This window comes from Microtus pennsylvanicus, chromosome 9 (genome assembly GCF_037038515.1).
Source record: "Microtus pennsylvanicus isolate mMicPen1 chromosome 9, mMicPen1.hap1, whole genome shotgun sequence".
Taxonomy (NCBI): domain Eukaryota; kingdom Metazoa; phylum Chordata; class Mammalia; order Rodentia; family Cricetidae; genus Microtus; species Microtus pennsylvanicus.
In genome coordinates this window covers 43,774,565-43,792,767 of record NC_134587.1, presented here as the reverse complement: position 1 = coordinate 43,792,767, position 18,203 = coordinate 43,774,565, and the positions used below count along the sequence as shown (strand labels likewise).

At 46.6% G+C, this 18,203-nt stretch overlaps 1 protein-coding gene across 1 annotated transcript in view; it reads right to left on the bottom strand.

The window, feature by feature from the left end:
* Med27 (mediator complex subunit 27) overlaps window positions 1-5,860 on the bottom strand; it is a 184,237-nt gene extending 178,377 nt beyond the window's left edge. The window contains exons 1-2 of the mRNA XM_075985621.1: window positions 5,628-5,860; window positions 3,059-3,203 (exon numbers count right to left, since the gene is read on the bottom strand). Of these exons, the coding sequence (XP_075841736.1) occupies window positions 3,059-3,203; window positions 5,628-5,830 (348 nt within the window). The 5' untranslated portion in view covers window positions 5,831-5,860. The remainder of the gene's footprint in view (window positions 1-3,058; window positions 3,204-5,627) is intronic.
* Window positions 5,861-18,203: the final 12,343 nt, after the last annotated feature.

Below are 18,203 nucleotides of genomic sequence, written 5' to 3'. Positions count from 1 at the left end.
TTCTTTCCTAAGGCTATTTCTTTAGTTTCTTGGAAAACTATACATAAGGTACCCTCACCCTGGCTTTCTTCATCCCTTTCTGGTTTTATGGCTCCCATAATCCTAAATCTTTCCCTGAGTCATGTCCTGCTACCGAAGTCAAGTCTCCTGCAGCCTAGCCACAGAGCATTCATACAGTTCAGAGCCAATCCACAAACAGCTTGAGCAGCAAAGAATGCAACAGCTGATTAGTAATGTCTGCCCTGGAAGAAAGTCTGAAGACCCACATACAATGTATTCCCTGCCTTTTGATAAGCCATGGAAATGCACGCACACTAAATGGATTAAAAAAGAAGTATGAGTAAAATATCACATGAATTTCTAAGATGTGGCCAAAGGGGAGAAATGTTTCCTAAGTTGAAAACTTAACCATCAAGTTTCAGGGGAAAACAAACAAACAACAACCAAACTCAAACTGTAGTCCAGCTGGGCGCTATGACAAGGCCGGTTCCCAGGGCTTCAATCTGCCTGGCTCTAACACAGGAAGTTGAACTCTTCTGCTGGTGACACAGGGACCAGTGAGGACACTGTGGCTTTATAAGCCTATCACCACATCACTGCGCGTCAGGTCCATGCCTAAAGCCTTCAAAGCTCTCCAACAGCGACTATAGGATTTAATCTATGATAAGCTTCCATAAGATTTTAACCTGTAGCATCTTGAGGCAAAGATTCCAAACACACATATTTATTTCCTTAATAAAATTTTTCCCCTCCTTAGGACAAAGGCAAGGGCCAGGACTTGTTTTCACAGCCAATCTGATTCCTTAAGTTATGAAAGTAGCATTGTTCAAACATAAGTTGCCATCACTTCAATGAAAGACTAGGCATCTCTGTCACCCAGCCCAAAGGATCCCACTAAAAAGCTCTCATTGCTCGGGCTCTCCACCCATGTAACACAGCAATAGGACTTCCTCATCCAAACACTGGATTTTCTAGGAGTCGAGTCCAGCCATGCAGCTGCTGACCGGCTTCCACCCACTCACCAGGCACACCCCCCAGGAAAACCAGAAAGCTTCCACAGGGCAGACTAGAAAGCAAGGGGCTCTGGCCCCAGCAACTGCCACTGTTTCTGCCTGGTGCCTTCTGCTCTGGGTGGGTATGTTTAAGTGAGGGCTGTCACCTCCCCACCAAGCTTCACAGGTGAGAGGGATTGTCCTCAGCATAGTGAGGATCTGTTAAGAGCTGGAACCTGCCGGGCAGTGGTGGCACACACCTTTAATCCCAGCATTCAGAGGCAGATGGATCTCTGTGAGTTCAAAGCCAGTCTGGTCTACAGAGCTAGTTCCAAAACAGGCTCCAAAATTACAAAGAGACCCTGCATGGAAAAACCAAGAGGTGGAACCTATTAAGAGGTCCTTATCCCTAGGTCAACCAGGGACAGCAGCCTCTCTGACCTCCTGTCTGGCAATGAGCTCTGTCCTTCCTACATGTTCACCTACTGTTATGATACTCTCTGCCATGAAATCCTCTTCAGAATCAAGCCAAGGCAGCACCTGACCTGGCATCTCTAAAACCAAGGCGTAAATAACTGTCTCTCCTCTATAAAGTTACTCTACCTCAGGTACTTCCTTACAATAATGAGAACAGACTAGCACACTCTTCTTTTAGGAAATGGCCCTCTCCAACACCAAGGAAAACCACCGCAATGAGCCAAGCTGAGACTCCCGCTCACTGATCCAGTTAACCCTCTCCAAAGCACCCACCGCACAGGACTGAGCAGTCACTGGGAGCTCTCTGGGCATAAGGATGCAGAACTCTGCAGCTGTTAGACAATCCTTCCTCCACTAGGAGAGTCTCAGAGCAACAAAAGCCAGCAAGCCCTAAGCAGCACCTAAGTGGCACAGCCATGCACACGTTAACCTTCAAGAGCTCAGCTTCGAAACGGAGTTAGTTCCCTGACCGTTTATTTTACTGATCATTTTTGATGTGCCGAAGTTTCCTCCGACTCCAGGGTCTCCGACTCTACACCTGGCACCACAGAATTTGGGGGAAAGGTCTTAAAAGCCAAATCAATATATTCAGAGTCAAAATTCTTTCAGTCCCCAGAGAGAATCATCTTCCTGAATCTCCAGCTCACTCCAAAGAAAACACTAAAATAAGCCCACCAGAGAAATTCTAAGGAAAAAAAAAATGACACAGCAGAAAGACTATCAAGGCTCATCTGTCTCCCAGACACAGGGAGCGCACAGGAGAGGAAGGGCTAAGGGTGGACCTGGAGGAGTATAACCATTCACAATCAACAGGTCGCCAAACTTGTCCCTCAAGTATGCGCCAGTTTCTTGTCAGCAGGAAAACACACCACACACAGCAGACACACAAAAGAAACTCACAGGCCAGCAAACTGCTTAGGGTTTGGAAGCCCAGTGGTTCCTGTTATTCTAGACAAATGTTGAGTTCTCCTCTTCTGGCTTTCTGGAGAGCCACACCATGGGCCTGCCCACTCAACCACATGACAACAGTCACACTGTAGCACACGTTCAGATGTGTGTAGGAGACAGTGGAGCATCCTTTAACCAACAGCACTCTCCGGACAGTCTTCCACCGTGACAGAAAAGACAATGCGAAGCTGCACAAATGTGGGCAGCTAAGCCCTCCCATCGCCAGTCTTTCAACTTCTAACAGTCAAGGCCTCCTGATAAACTGAGGAAAGCTAGGACAGATGCACCTTCCTCAGGCACACACCACAGCACACCTCTGTACCAACACAACACACTGTATGTAACACACCATAGCACACCACACTACATGGACCATCCAGGGTTCCATAATCTGCTCTCCACACCAATCTCCAGGCTAAGTACCTCTGATCTAGGAACCCTTTCCAAATGTAACTACAGGAACATCATTATCAACTCCAAAGGCTTCAAAGGGATGAAACAGCACTTATAGAAAACCCTAAAATTCCAACTCTATAGCTCATGCAGATTCCGAGATGCCAAAGAGAACTTGCTTTCAAGCTTGGCATTTCTGGGAGAAACACTGGGCTTCGCTCTCTTGGCTCCGTCTACGGCCCCCTTACCTTGTTGGACCATTTGTAGGCTTGCAGAAGTTGGCTGTAGAGTGGAGTTTTGTCCTGCACAGGATCCAGGCTTAACAAGCCGCTGTTGTGAAGAGGGTGGTTCTCGGATGGCTTGCCTACCAGATTGCTCAGACGTTCCAGTTCACTAAAAGTAAAAAGAGACACAACATAAACCCGAGTCTACTTCACTCCATCAGAGTCGAGCACACTGTTCAAGGCTGGTGCCACCACACGTCTCTTAAGAGCTTTAGAAAAAGACTAGGGACTAACAAGAGAATGCCTGAGAACTGTCATTTCAAACATATAGTGGAAACCAGTCACGGAGGCCCAGCCCTTTAATCCCAGCACTAGGGAGGCAGAGGCAGATGGATTCATGATAATTTGAGACCAGCCTGGTTTACATAGCAAGTTCCAGACCAATCAGGGCTACACAGTGAGACAAACAAAACAAAACAAAATGTAGGTGTCTCATGCCATTCCAAAAAGAAACAAATCTAAAGGGACAGAGAAACGGAAGGTTTCCCAGAAGTCAGGGTTTAACAACTCAGATCCATCTAGAGAGGAGAGCAGACGGTTTGGGACCTTGCACTATGACATAAAACTACCTCTCATTCAGGATTTCCAGACCCACGTGCTGATCACTCCATTTGGCAGAGCAGCAAGTACCTGAATAAATCATGATTATTTATCATTTCACATTGGGATAGATTTGTGCAGGAAGCTTCACAGATGGCAAAGCTTTAGCAAAACAAAGAAGAGATAAAATAAACAAAGGGAATGAAAAGACACCATCGAGGGGCTGTGTCAAACAAACGCACTCAGTCTAGCAGGGGAACTAGGGAGAAGCCTGGGAAAGTGGGCTAACAGGGAAACCAAACACTCCATGAGTGGATTCTGAGGACGTGGCCCAGCTGCCAACAAGCCTCTGTCAACCACTCCCATGCCGCAACCAATCTAGACCAATCAGCCACCATCTTCTTGTCAACATCGCCAATGTTTCTACAGTGAAAAGCCACTAGAAAGCCACCCACCAGAAATCCCCCACGAGAAAGCCAGAGGGGGAAAGTGAAATGGAAGTGTGTGTGATGGTGATGGGGGTGGGGTGTCACCCTCAAGCAGGGCAGGAATTACCTGTTGCTGACACTGCAACCAACAATGTGTACAAGTGCAATCTAAGGGATATGGGTTATAGGGATTACCACTTCCTCCTCCATCCTGCCAGACCAAACTGGGGGGTGTGGGGAGTCCTGGGGCTTAGCTGAGTAGTGAAGAACTTGCCTGTCATGTGCAAGAACCAGGCGCTGTGGAGAAACATGGGATGGGAGAAAGGAATCCCAATCTGTCCAGAGACTCTAAGTGATTAGCTCACCAAATGCTGCTCCTGTTAAGGCCAATTTCAGAAATAGAAGGTCGAAGTCTTTAAATTCTAACCTTCTAAGACAAGAAAAGAATACAAGTTCAGGCAAACAAGAAATACCTACTAAGCTGGGCGTGGTTGCACACACCTTTAATCCCAGCACTCAGGGGGCAGAGGCGGGTGGATCTCTGTGAGTTCTGGTCTACGATCCAGTTTGAGGATGTGATAGCAAAGGATATACAAAGAGATCCTGTCGGGTGGGGGTGGGGCTACTATGGACCAGGTATCTGACAAATGTCCTCTCAGTTCATTTTCTCCGTGCAGCCCTGGCTGCCTTGGAACTGTTTCTGTAGACCAGGCTGGCCTCAAACTCACAGAGATCTGCCTGCCTCTGCCTCTGAGTGCGGGGGTTTAAAGGCGTGTGCCACCACCACCCGGATCAGTTAATTCTTAACACACTAATGAAGTAAAAGGGGTCTTATAAGAACAAAAGTAAATATGTAATCAATCCCCAAGACCACAAATTAAGAAGTATTAGGGGCTAAGATGCTCCTATGCCTTTTCCACTGCAGTGGGCTGAGTCCTCTGAAACTGTGAACCTAGATAAATCCTTCCTCCTTAAAAATAGGATAGGCATGAGGAATTTGCCTAGTTGACGGATGTGAGATTAGGTCTCCATTAAGAAGGAGCTGAACAAAAGGAATGAAGGTGAAGTGCTGAGGAGAAATGGAAAGAGGCAAAAAGGTAACAGGGGGTAGTGTTCGAGAGTGTGGTGAGGTGGAACCGATGAATTCCGGCGGTGAGGATGGGAATTGGGGCTCGTCGGACCGACCGGTACTAAACTGAGCCAGCAACAGCGTTAACGGGCCAGATGTGATGGTGCCCAGGGACCTACAGGTAAGAAAACTGGTAAGATCAGTGAAGTGGACGTTCCTGCAAAGAGCAAGTTTCCTCGTCAGAATGCGACCGCCACAAAGGAGACCGAGGACCGCAGAAGACAACCAGAACCAAATGGCCAACAGAACGAATACTAGGTAACGGGACGAGGGACAAGGAGTCCCTGAGAGGCTGGTAGGGACCTGGGGACAAGCGAAATAGACAGTGGAAACACGACAAGGAAGAGCAGCCCGTGTCTGGAAAGGCTGAAGTGGGATCCCGGCGGGATAGGTGCCAGGAGGGTCCTCGACCCGGATTCCTTCAGCCAGTACCTACTTGAGGTCCCGGTTGACCGAATGCAAGTTGTCCTGGAAGTGCGCGATGAAGGCCTTCTCGCGGCCCTCCAGCGTCTCCTTGTTGCGCATGCCATCCTTAAGGCAGTCGAACACCCTACTCACGCTGGAGCGTAGCGCCTGGATGGCATTGATGGCTTGTGAAAACGCCTCCAGGTTCACCCCAACGCTCAGCACGTCCGCCATGTTGCAGCCGCCACAGCCGGCTTTCGGGAACCTGCAGCCTGAGCGGCGCGCGGCACTTTCTGATGACGTTGTCCTGGGAGGGTTCTGGGATGTGTAGTTTGAGACGTGCCTGGCTCGCCTGTGAGCTCCAGTGTACACCTTGGAGAATAGCGCCTGACTAAATGAGAGGATTGGCCACGAAGTGTAATCTCCGGGTGGGGAGTCAGGTTGTCCTCGCCTTTTGCCTGATGGTGAATGACAAAGAAATAGAGAAGCCGCGCGGTGAGGGTGCACGCCTTTAATCCCAGCAGGGAGACAGAGACAGGTGGACCTACGTAAATTCGAGGCCAGCCGGGCGGTGGTGGCGCACGCCTTTAATCCCAGCACTCGGGAGGCAGAGGCAGGAGGATCTCTGTGAATTCAAGGCAGCCTCATCCACAGAGTGAATTCTAGGACAGCCAGATCTAAATCCTGTTGAGAGAGAGAGAGAGAGAGAGAGAGAGAGAGAGGGAGGGAGGGAGGGAGGGAGGGAGGGAGGGAGGGAGGGAGGGAGGGAGGGAGGGAGGGAGGGAGGGAGGGAGGGAGGGAGGGAGGGAGGGAGGGGGGGGAGGGAGGGAGGGAGGGGGGGAGGGAGGGAGGGAAGGAGGGAGGGGGAGGGGGAGGGAGAGAGGGGAGGGGGAGGGAGAGAGGGGAGGGGAAGGAGACCGGAGAGGGAGGGAGGGAGGGAGGAAGGAAGGAAGGAAGGAAGGAAGGAAGGAAGGAAGGAAGGAAGGAAGGAAGGAAGGAAGGAAGGAAGGAAGGAAGGAAGGAAGGAAGGAAGGAAGGAAGGAAGGAAGGAAGGAAGGAAGTTAGTTCACGATACACTGTCACTCCAGTCCCAAGGGATCCAATGCTCTGGCCTTCAAGATCACAGCACACATGAACACACATGTGACCAAAATACCTCTACACAGAAAATATCACATTTTTCCAGTGATAATTTTATAGATGAAACCAGAACAAAAAGCTACGTGAAACCCAAGTGTCACAAAAAGACAAATATTATAAGATTCTGTTTTCATGAAGTATTGACATAGTCAAAAATCACATAGAGGAAAAAGTGAAATTGCTTAGGAGGCAGACGCAGGCGCATCTCTGTGAGTTCGAGGCCAGCCTGGTCTGCAGAATGAGTTCCAGGACTGGCTCCAAAGTTACAGAGAAACCCTGTCTCAAAAAAAAAGAAAAGAAAAGTGGAATTGCAGCTTTCCGCTGCTGGTTCCCAGTGATGTCCACATGCCTAAAGAAAAGACACATAGCATAGACATTGTAGGAAGAAGAGAAAATTTGGGATGTAAACAAAATATTATTCAAATAGGGCACAGAAGTTTAAGACATCTTCCTCATTTTTCTGCCCTGTCTACTGTGGACAGGTTCTGTCTGAGAGGAGTAAGCACACACAGTTTGAAATAAAGATGAGTAGGAATAACGCTGACCTCCATCTAACGCCGACCTCCATCCATCGTATCTCTGTTTCCATGAGGGGGAAGAGCCCTTCTGGGATCTCCAGGAGCAACAACAGAACCAGTAGCAGCTGCGGATGTAACTCAGAGGTAGAGCGCTTGTCCGGTACACCAGAGGCTCTGGATTCTGTCTCCAGTCCCAGGAACAGAATAAGACAGTTACAGGAATGCGGCAGGAAGGAAGGCTTTGGCCTGCTCTCTCAGGAACACTGAAGAAAATGGACTTGGAAAAGTCTCTGTGGGCGGAGGATGGGGACGGGTATACAGCTGTGTGAATGGTTAGACAGCACTGCAAACGGACTGAATGACGCAGAACCAGACTTGTAAAATAAGAAAAGATCTCAGGGACTGAAGAGATGGCTCAGAGTTAAGGGCAATTGTTGCTATTGCAAAGGACCTGGGTTTGGTTCCTAGCACCCATTCAGTGACTCACTACCACCTGTAACCTCAGTTCCTGGAGTTCTGATCTCCTTGGGGACCCAACACACTACCGCGGTGCACACATACACATGCAGGCAAAATACACACTAAATTTTTTTGGAAATAAATAAATAAAAACTTAAAGCTTTAAAGAAAATATCTCAGAATATTTTTTTTAACTTAGTAATATAAAAGATGGTTCATCAGGTAAAGACAGCCTCAATTCAATCTCCAGGCCACACATGGTAGAAAAGGAGAACCAATTCCAACAAGTTGTCCTCCGACCTTCACACACACTTACAAACACACAATAATAATAATAATGTACTAATACTATTAACATATTTTTAAAATGGGGAGAAAGTTGACTAGACTTCACAGACAACAGCTAACCCAGGGGGGTCGAGATCATCATCACCACAGACAGAACACACTTCAAATTTCCTGATACCATGTACTGCAAAGAGACAATGTGACTTCTGCTCTGCTCCTACCCGCCAGAATGCAAACCCAGAATGTAATGAAGATTCAAATTGAAAATCAACCTGAAATTGAAAGACTTGCAACAGAATAATTGACCTGTCGGAGTTTTTAAAAGAATAATCATATTGTGCTAACAAGAACTAAAGGTGGAGAAGCTGTTCTAGGCCGTGAATTACGTTCAGGACTTCACAACCAAATGCTTTTCCTCTGCGCATTTGATCGACACAGCTGAAGGAATCTGAGTAAGGTCTGCGACTTAGCTGGGAGCGGTTCGTCCATGAGAAGTTGATGACATTGTTCATCTTACTGTAATTACGAGGAAAATCCCCTTGTTTGGGGGAATGCATCTACACCAAAGTGCTAAAAGACCACAGCTGTGTCTACCTGGAAAAGGAAATGTTTATTTGGGGGGAGCAAGATAAACAAATGTGGCAAAGTGTCAGCAGTATGCCCCAGGAAGATCCTTTCTAAGATTTTTTTCTTTGCAACTGTAAGTTTGAAACGATGTCACTATCTGTTGTTTTCAGTGACTTCATGACTTGAAAAGAGGAGAAGTAAAAGCACAGTCCAGATGGAACGAAAACCCTTCTGCTCTGCCCGGCTCTCTGACAGAACAGTGTTGTGTGCCACTCCTTCAACCCTCTTGCCTGGTAATCCCTAGCTTCTCTGCAATCCCGCTGCAGCTCCTCAACTTTAACCCACTGGTTCTAACGTTTTAGAGATAAATTCTAGGAACTGGAGGGATGGCTGCTCCTACAGAGGACCCAGGTTTGGTTCCCAGCAGCCACATGACAGCTCACAGCCATCCATAACTCTAATTTCAAAAGGATCCAACACCCTTTTCCATGGGCAATTCCATGGGCAACAGGCACACACAGGATATGCATACATAAAACACTTATACACATAAAGTAAAAATAAACAACTTTTTCAAAGATATGTTCTGCATGAAAATTTGGTTCCCAGTGTTGCTTTGCTTGAGACAAACGACTCTTAAACACTGTTTAAATGAATTCACAGAGCCACGTGAAGGAAAAGCATACTGTTGACTTGGATTTCTACAATGGTCATTTCCTGGCATCGACCTCACCTTCACAGTGCTGCTAAGTACAGCTTTTCTGCAGGCTGGAGGGGGTTTGTGAGGACATCAGCTGGGAAAATGGCTCAGTGGATAACAGCCCTTGCTGTGTACCCATGAGGACCCGGACTTGAATCCTCAGTGCCCACGTAAAGTCAGGCACAGACACATGCAAGCCTCTAACCTCAGGACTGTGGGGCTGGAGGTAGGAAAATGACGTGGACTTGCTGGCTGCCAGCCTATCAGCGACTCATAGGTGCACACCCCCACACATATGTGTTTACATACACCACACACATGCATATGCCACATACACATACATACAACCTATTTCATGTCAAGCTGTAGAATTTCCCTCGGTTACACTTCCTTCCTAACCTTGAAGAGTTTGTTGTTTTTGTTTTTGTTGGTTTATTTGAGGCACAGACTATTTTGACCCTGGGTGACCAAGCTGCCCTTGAACTCACAGTTCAAGGAGAATCTTAAGACAGGTAATAAAACAAGTTTTCATAAAATATCCACGAGTTTTAATAACTACCTATACTGGTAAATATTTTCAGCTCTAGGAGACTGAGGCAAGGAGATCTCCTTAAGTTTGAGTCCAGCCTGGAGGAGAATGTGAAATCTTGTCTCAAAAAATAAAAGGTTTTGAAGTTTTGAAATAACCCTTGGTATACAACAAACACACTGAAAACCATAGTCATCAGGAGAAGGTGCCTGTGACTCACCGCCGGGGGAGTCTTAGGAAGAACCACAAAGAGTTAGCAGTGGGTCTGCCTGTTCTCACGACTCCTAATGACATGACCCTGTTGCTACTACATTGTCAATTAACTGTGTCCCATGGTTCTCTACTGGGAGAGACTTCATCAACTTTGGGATAGAGGATTTTTTATGGTGTTTGTACATTACATTTTACAAACGTAAAAGGAATGTATCGAAGTCCCTGGGCTTGTCTTCATTTGGCAAGGCTGGGGATCCTAAATTCTAGCTTTGTGAACTTACTTTTTAGGGATCCCTGGAGGGTAGGAAATGTGGTCAGGCATGGTGGCTTCTGTTTATAATTCTAACACATGGGAGGTTCTGGCAAAAGAACTGTTGTGAATTCAAGACCGACCCGGACTAGACAAGTTCCAGGGCTACTGAGCAAGATACTGATCAAAACAGGAAGAGACAGGAGGCAGAGGTAGGTCTGTGAGTTCAAGGACAGCCTGGTCTACAGAGCTTCCAGGACAGACAAGACTACACAAAGAGACCCTGTCTCAAAACGGACAAACAAACAACAACAAAGACAGGAAGAGAAGGAGGAGACATCTGTGTTCCTGTCCCTAGGGGAAATGCACCAGGATTTTTCTGCTCTCATCCATATTTACCCGGGTGAGATTCTGTGGTGTGGCCTCCGCAGCGGGTTCATGGTCCCCACAAAGTCAAAATGTGTTCCTCTGCTTAAGCTGTGATCACCACTGTGCCTCCACCACCTTGGACACAGAGGCTCGGGGGCTGTACCTGGAAGCAAAGAGTGAATGCAGTGAGTGTAGCTTGTCTGCTGTTTTGGCTCCTTTTCCAAATGGCTCCATCTCTCCTGTACTCGGTGTTGCCTCCCCATCTTGTTCAGCCCTCCCCACCCTCCCAGCTGCCCCCACTATCTTCCTTTGTCTCCTTCTGTGGTTCGGTGCTTTCCACCCTGATTGGAGCAATAAAGTACAAATAGACTTTGCTCCCGCAGTCATTAGTTTTCTGAATTTCTCCATGGCTCCCCTCTTCTGGGAAACTGAGAAATTGATCAGTGAAAATACACATTTCCCCTGAACCTAGTAAGGAGTCTTTTATCACGTCAACAGAAAACTTTTCATTTCAGAAAGAAATGGACAGGGTTCTCTGAGGGGCCGTAAATTCTCGAGTACGTTGGCATGTACATGCCCGCATCTGTGTGTGTTGGCGGGATATAAATTATTTTAAAGGAGTTCATTGTGAGCAATATCAGATTTTAATTATTATGATCTTCTGTTTGGGTAAAAGGCAGAACCCCACCGCTAACATCTTCCGAAATGAGCAAGCCATTAGCTGGAAGCTATGAACTAGGGAGGATGGGAACACGCAATCAGAATTAACATTGTCAGTATTTAATTAAAATACGCTTGCGACTCCCGTCTTATTCTGAGAGCATGCGGCTGAAGCATTCTGAAAAGACATCTTCATCAATTAATAATTATTAAGGACGCCCTAGATGCAAAGCTATGCATGGGACAGTTGGGCAGAATGTCACCGGAAAGACTTCACCAGACCGGGAGCCACCTATCATAACCGTAAAATATGATGCTGAAGACACTGTGCTTGGGGCTGGGGACTAAGCAGAGGCAGCACGGAGTCCTGGGGGGAGAGTACACATTCATATGAGCCATGCAGTATGTATGCAGCATCTCGCAGCAGCTGGAGGCGGGGCGGTGGTCTGGGATAACCCAATAAGCAGCATGAAAATATCTGAGGAAGATTATATATTCCTTTGTGTTTACCTGGTTAAGCCTCAGACATCAGTCATGTTTAAAGTACTTAATCTCAGGCCTATTACAGTCCGTCTAAAGTGAAGGTGGTACAGGCTCCTCACACGCTCTCTTGTTTTCGGCCCGCCGTGACTCTGATGTGATGCTGAGGACCACAGGACAGTGAGAACAATGACCAATGTCCCCAGGGTCAGAGAAGTCCCTGGAAACGAGCCTAGCTAAGGGTCTCTGCCCCTAACCTTTCTACACTTGTGTTCTTTCATTTTTCTAAGATTCCTTTTATTATTATTATTATTACTTTAAGTAATTGATTTTTATTTAATGTCAATTGGTTTTTGCCTGCATGCACATCTGAAGCCCTGGAACTGGAGTTACTGACAGGTACAGACTGTCATGTAGATGCAGGGAATTGAACCTGGGTCCTCTAGAAGAGCAGTCAGAGCTCTTAACCACAGAGCCATCTCTCCAGCCCCCTCTTTATTATTTTTATAAGTGTGTATGTGTGTCCGTGTGGGCGTGTACCACATGTATATGGGTGCTGGTAGAAGCCTGATGAGGGCGTCAGATCCTTGTGGACCTGAAGTTACAAGTGCTTGTGAGTCTCTGGGAAGCAAACTTGGGTCCTCTGGAAGAACGGCACGCACTGTTAACCACTGAGTCTTCTTTCCAAACCTGACAAACATGTGGGCTTCCATCTAGAAGACAAGGAAGTAAGTACTGGCCCAGTCAGGAAAGTGCCTGCTCTCGGATCCCCAGCCAGGCATAGTTGTGAATATATACAATCCACAACACTGGTGGAGGAGGTGACAGAGACAAACCGGTCCCCTGTTGATAACTGGCCAGGCAGCACAGCCAATCAGCGAGCACTAGGTTCCGTGAGAGACTCTGCCTCAAAAACTAAGATGGAGAGCAATGAAGGAAGACAGCCAATGTCAGCCTCTGGCTCCACATGTGTGCACACAAAAGTACTCGAACAACCACACGTATGTTCACAGAGAGAGAGACAAGCACACAGAGAGATAGACTAGGGAAGTGGATACTTCCCAGAGCTCACTTCTTGAAGTATGATAACAGGAGGGATTTATTAATTCAAGGAGAGAAAGGGACTGAACAGACATCTTGGTGGTTAAAAGTATATGCTTTGAAGGAGGCATGATTTTTGTTTCCAGCACCCACATCTATAACTCACAAACACCTGTAACTCAAGCTCCAGGGAATCCAGTGCCCTTTTCTGGCCTCCTCACATACCTGCACACTCACACTCACACACACACACACACACACACAATTACATATACATATATTATAAGTATGTAATTAAAAATATTTTTTGTAATTCCAGGCATTCTAGCACAAATCTTTAACCCCAGCACTCAGAAAGCAGAGACAAGAGGATTCTATGAGTTCAAGATCAGCCTGGTTTACATAGGAAGTTCCAGGCCAGATAGGGCTATATGATGAGACTCTGACAAAAAAAAAAGAAAAGAAAAGAAAAATTCATCTTTTTATCTTTAAGAAGAGGAAAAATAAAAAAATAAATATAGGTTTATCCTCTATGTGCTGCCAAATTTGTTCAGTAACAGCCACTCAAGAAAGAGGCTTAATGAAGGTTACAATGGGCCATGGTTCCCTGTGGCTTAGAAGACATACATGGAGCGAGAAACACATGAGGTGTGTATTAATCAGGTTTCTAGAGGAACAGAACTGATAGATTATATAGATAAGGAATTTATTAGAATGGCTTATAGGTTGTGATCCAGCTAGTTCAACAATGACTGTCTACCAACAGAAGGTTCAATAACCCAGGAGTTGTTCAGTCCTTGAGGCTGGATGTCTCAGCTGGTGTTTAGTATAGACCAGAATTCCAGAGAAGTAGGCTCTGATGCCAGTAAATGAATGAACCTGCCAGCCAGAGCAAGAACAAGCAGGCAAAGAGAGCAAGCTCCCTTCTTCCACATCCTTTATATAGGAGTGGCCCAGATTTAAGATGGATCTTTCCACCTCAAAGATATGGATTAGAAGTGGGTTTAATGGTTTAATTAAGAAAAATCCCTCCCAGGTGTGCCCAGCCATTTGGGTTTCAATTAATTCCAGATGTAGTCAAGTTGGCAACCAAGAACAGCCATCATGAGGTATAAGTGCAAAGTAAGAAATGTGCATAGGAAATTTTAGAGAGACTATAGAGGAGGGCCAGCCTGTCCCAGCTAAGGGAGGCTGATCCCCATCTGATAAGGAGAATAGGGGCTTAGCAGGTGATGTGGGGAGCAGTGGGAAGGGAAGACTTGAAGAGCCAAGCCAGGCCTGGACCATGAGAAGCAGAACAGCATGCAGAGCCTGTAGCAGAACGCCGGAAGGCCTTGGCCTGCATTTCTGTTAGTTCTTTTCATGGCTATGACAAAATGCCTGAGGAAATCAACTTACAAAGAAAGGTTTGTTTGGGCTCACATCTTTAGAAGTTTCGGTTCATACTAACCTGGCTCTGCTGCTCTAGGCCATGTGGCAATGCCCAATTAAGCTGGTGCATTAGTTACCTTTCCATTGCTGTGACACAGTGACCAAGGCAACCTATAAAAGAAAGCGTTTCATTTAAGGGCTCACAGTTCCACAGGGCTAGAGTCTGTTTCTATCATGGTGCTGGAGCAGTAAAGCGCTTACATCTGATCCACAGGCAAGAGAGTTAACTGGAAATGTTGTAGGCTTTTGAAACCTCAAAGCCCACCCTCCAATGACACATCTCCTCCAATAAGGCCACACCTCCTAATCCTTCCCAAACAGTTCCACCAACTAAGGACCAAACATTCAAGTATCTGAGCCTATGGGGCCACTCTCAATCAAACCACCGGAAGTGGAGAGAGCATGACAGAACAGAGGGGACAAAAAGAGAAAGCTGAGAGGCTGGGTCTGTTATTTCCTTCAAGAGCACATCTTCAATAATCTAACTTGCTCCCACGAGGCCCCACCTATTAAAGGGCCCATTACCTCCCACTGATACGACAGTCTGGGAGCCCAACCTTCATCACATGGGAACTTTCCTGATGTGGACTAAAGCAGAGACATCCTGTGATTTGCATTTCTGAATGTTTCCTTGCTATGGAGCAAAACTTTAGAAGCAGAGACACCAGAGAATCTATGAGATGCTCTCTCTCTCTCTCTCTCTCTCTCTCTCTCTCTCTCTCTCTCTCCTGAGTGGCCAACAGAGGACCACGGGTGAGCTAGGTGCTTCCCATCACGGGAATGTTTTAAATATATTAGTAAATTATTGATCACCCATTTGGACGTTCACTTAATCAACCACTGTGCTTGTGAGGTGCCCCCATTCTCTCCCATACCCATCTGTAATTAAGTACAATGTATCTCAGGAAGAGACCCTTTTACCAACACATTAAGTCTGGTCAGAGCAGAATGAAATGAAAGTTGTTTGTTCAGCCCGTTTGAGGGTGGTACTGCCCTCTAATTCTATTACTGAGTTCTGTGGAGGATGTATTCTAACCAAGAGGGCCCATGGGTTGCCCACAGCAGACACTTCTAACTCTGGACCTCTCAGCAGAATCTGGGGTCAGAGGCAAATGCCTGGTTCCCAGACTCCCAGGGAAGACCAAAGTACATAGGGTGGTGACAGCCCTAGGATCTTTTCTTTTAAAGAATTTATGTAGCCAGGTGGTGGTGGTGCACACCTTTAATCCCACTACTCAGGAGGAGGTAGAGGCAGGAAGATCTCTGAGTTCAAGGCCAGCCTGGTATACAGATTGTAGCAAGTTCCAGGACAGCCAGGGATACACAGAGAAACCCTCTTTTGGAAAACAAACAAAAAATGTATTTTTATTTGATGTGTATGAGCGTGTTGCCTGGATTTATGTCTGTAATACATTTGTATAGTGCCCATAAAGACCAAAAGGGGGCACCAGATCCCTCAGAACTTGAGTTATAGGCAGTTGTGAGCCACAGTGTAGATGCTGGGGATCAAACCCAAGTCCTCTATAAGAGTAGCCAATTCTCTTAAGCACTGAGCCATCTTTCCAGCCCCAGCCATGGGACCTCTATCTCAGAAGGTCAAATCCCTATTTAGCAGCAGGACTCTCCCCATCCTCCTGGTAAGACAATGAAAGAAAATGAGTGAGAATCCTGGCTAGGAAGAAGGAGTCTCAATTGAGGGAATGCCCAGACCAGATGCGTCTGTGGCCATACCTGTGGGGAAATTGTTCTAAGTGTTGAATACTGTGTGAGGGTCCATCCCACTCTGGGCAGTGCCACTGCTGGGCAAGTGGTTCTAGTTTGTACAAGAAAGTAAACAGAGCACAAGCCAAGGGAACAACCAGTAAGTGGTGTTCCTCTGTGACTTCAGCTCCAATCCCCGCTTGCATCTACCACGACTTCCTTTAGTGATGGACTATCAGCTGTAAGATGGATCACATCCCTCTCTCTCAAGCTGCTTCTGATCACGATGTTTATCGCAGCAACAGAAAGCAAACCAGGACATATAAATTGGAGTAGGAGGGCCTTCTATCTATATGTTACTTTCATTGGTCAAATAAACTGCCTTGGCCTTTTGATAGGACAGCAACTTAGATAGGCTGAGTAGATGGAACAGAATGCTGGGAAGAAGGCAATGTGGCAGACGCCATGAATCTACGGCCTGAGACGGATGTAGGTTAGGAACTTTCCCAGTAAGCTACAGCCTCATGGTGCTACACAGATTTATTAGAAATGGGTTAATTAAGATGTGAGAGTTAGCCAAGAAGAGGCTAGATATAATGGGCCAGAAAGTGTTTAAATAAATACAGTTTCCGTGTAACTATTGTGGGGATTAGCCAGGAGGCCAGGAACTGGGCCGTATGCGGCCCGCTCGCTGTTCATCTTTGCAACAATAAGTTCTACGGCTCAAACTCATGTATCCATGCTTGCAGGATAAGCCCTTTAACAAATGAGCTGTCTGCCCAACTTCACCAACCATTCTCCAACAGTAGGGGACTAAGGACACATGGGAGGTAAGGACACATGAAAAGACAGGCTTCATGCTCAGACCCTGCCTCTGTCCATTACAAAGCGATCCCCAGTACAGAAATGTTTGGGTGCAGCCAACAGGAAAGCTTCCAGTGGACTGAAGGAGAAGAGCTTGCTGCTCTTCCTAAGTGGCTGAGGGTGTGTATTAGTTACTTTACTATTGTGATGAAACACCATGACCAAGGCAACTCACAGATGAAAGGGATTATCTGTACTTGTGGTTCCAGAAGGCTACAGCCCATGATGCAGGCTACAGGTGCAGTGGCTGGAACTGAGGGCTCACATGTCAAACTACAGCATGAAACAGAGGTTGCACTAGGAATGGCTGGAGGATGTCAAACCTCAGTCCCACTCCTAGTAACATACTTCCTGAAGTACAGACACATCTCCCAAGCCTCCCTAAATGATGCGTCAATGGTAGACCAACCAACCACTCAAGTGCCAGAGCCTATGGGGCACGTTTCAGTTCAAACCGCCACAGGGTGCATCTTGAGAGATCGATGCAATGACTCGTTGTGAACCCCACATTTTCACCACTCAGTCTTACCCCCCGAGCCTCATTCATCCTTGTTTCTTTCATTTCCATGTCCCATTCTGTGACTCTCACGGTCACATGGTGGCTGCACCTAACTACACATTAGAAGGAAAGAAGATAAGGAGAACACAAGTTAACAAACTTCCACTCATGTCTCATCGGCCAAAATAATGTCACATGGCCACCTCTATCTACAAAGTATTCTTTCTTCTCCGACTTCTAAAAATACCACCAATAAATATAACCAGAGCCACCAAATAGAACCTGGGCACTTCCTAATTGTTGTGTATCAGTGAGCAATACTCCTTAAGTCCACCAGGATGACTGCTATAAAAATAATAATCATTTGGCTGGGAAGATGACTCTCAATTGGTAAAGTGCTTGCCATGTAAGCAGCAAGGACCTGAGTTTGGTCCCCAAAATATACATTTAAAAAGCTATTTGGGGCCAAGTGGTGGTAGTGCCGCATGCATTTAATCCCAGCTTTCAGGAGGCAGAGGCAGGCGGATTTCTGAGGTCAAGGCCAGCCTGGACTACAAGAGCTAGTTCTGGGACAGGTTCCAAAGCTATAGTGAAACCCTGTCTCGAAAAACAAAACAAAACAAAAAAAGCTATTTGGAGCTAGGCATGATGGTGCTCACCTTTAATCCCAGAACTCGGGAGGCAGAGGCAAAAGGATCTCTGTGAGTTCAAGGCCAGCCTGGTCTACATCAAAAGATGCAGGCCAGCCAAGAACCCTGGTTGTGAGGCCTTGTCTCAAAAACAAAACAAACAAACAAACAAATAAAAAAAAACCTATGCAGGCTGGCAAGGTGGCTCACTGGTGAAAGCACTTGCTGCCCAGCCCAGCAGAAAGCAAAGACTGACTCCTGTACACTGT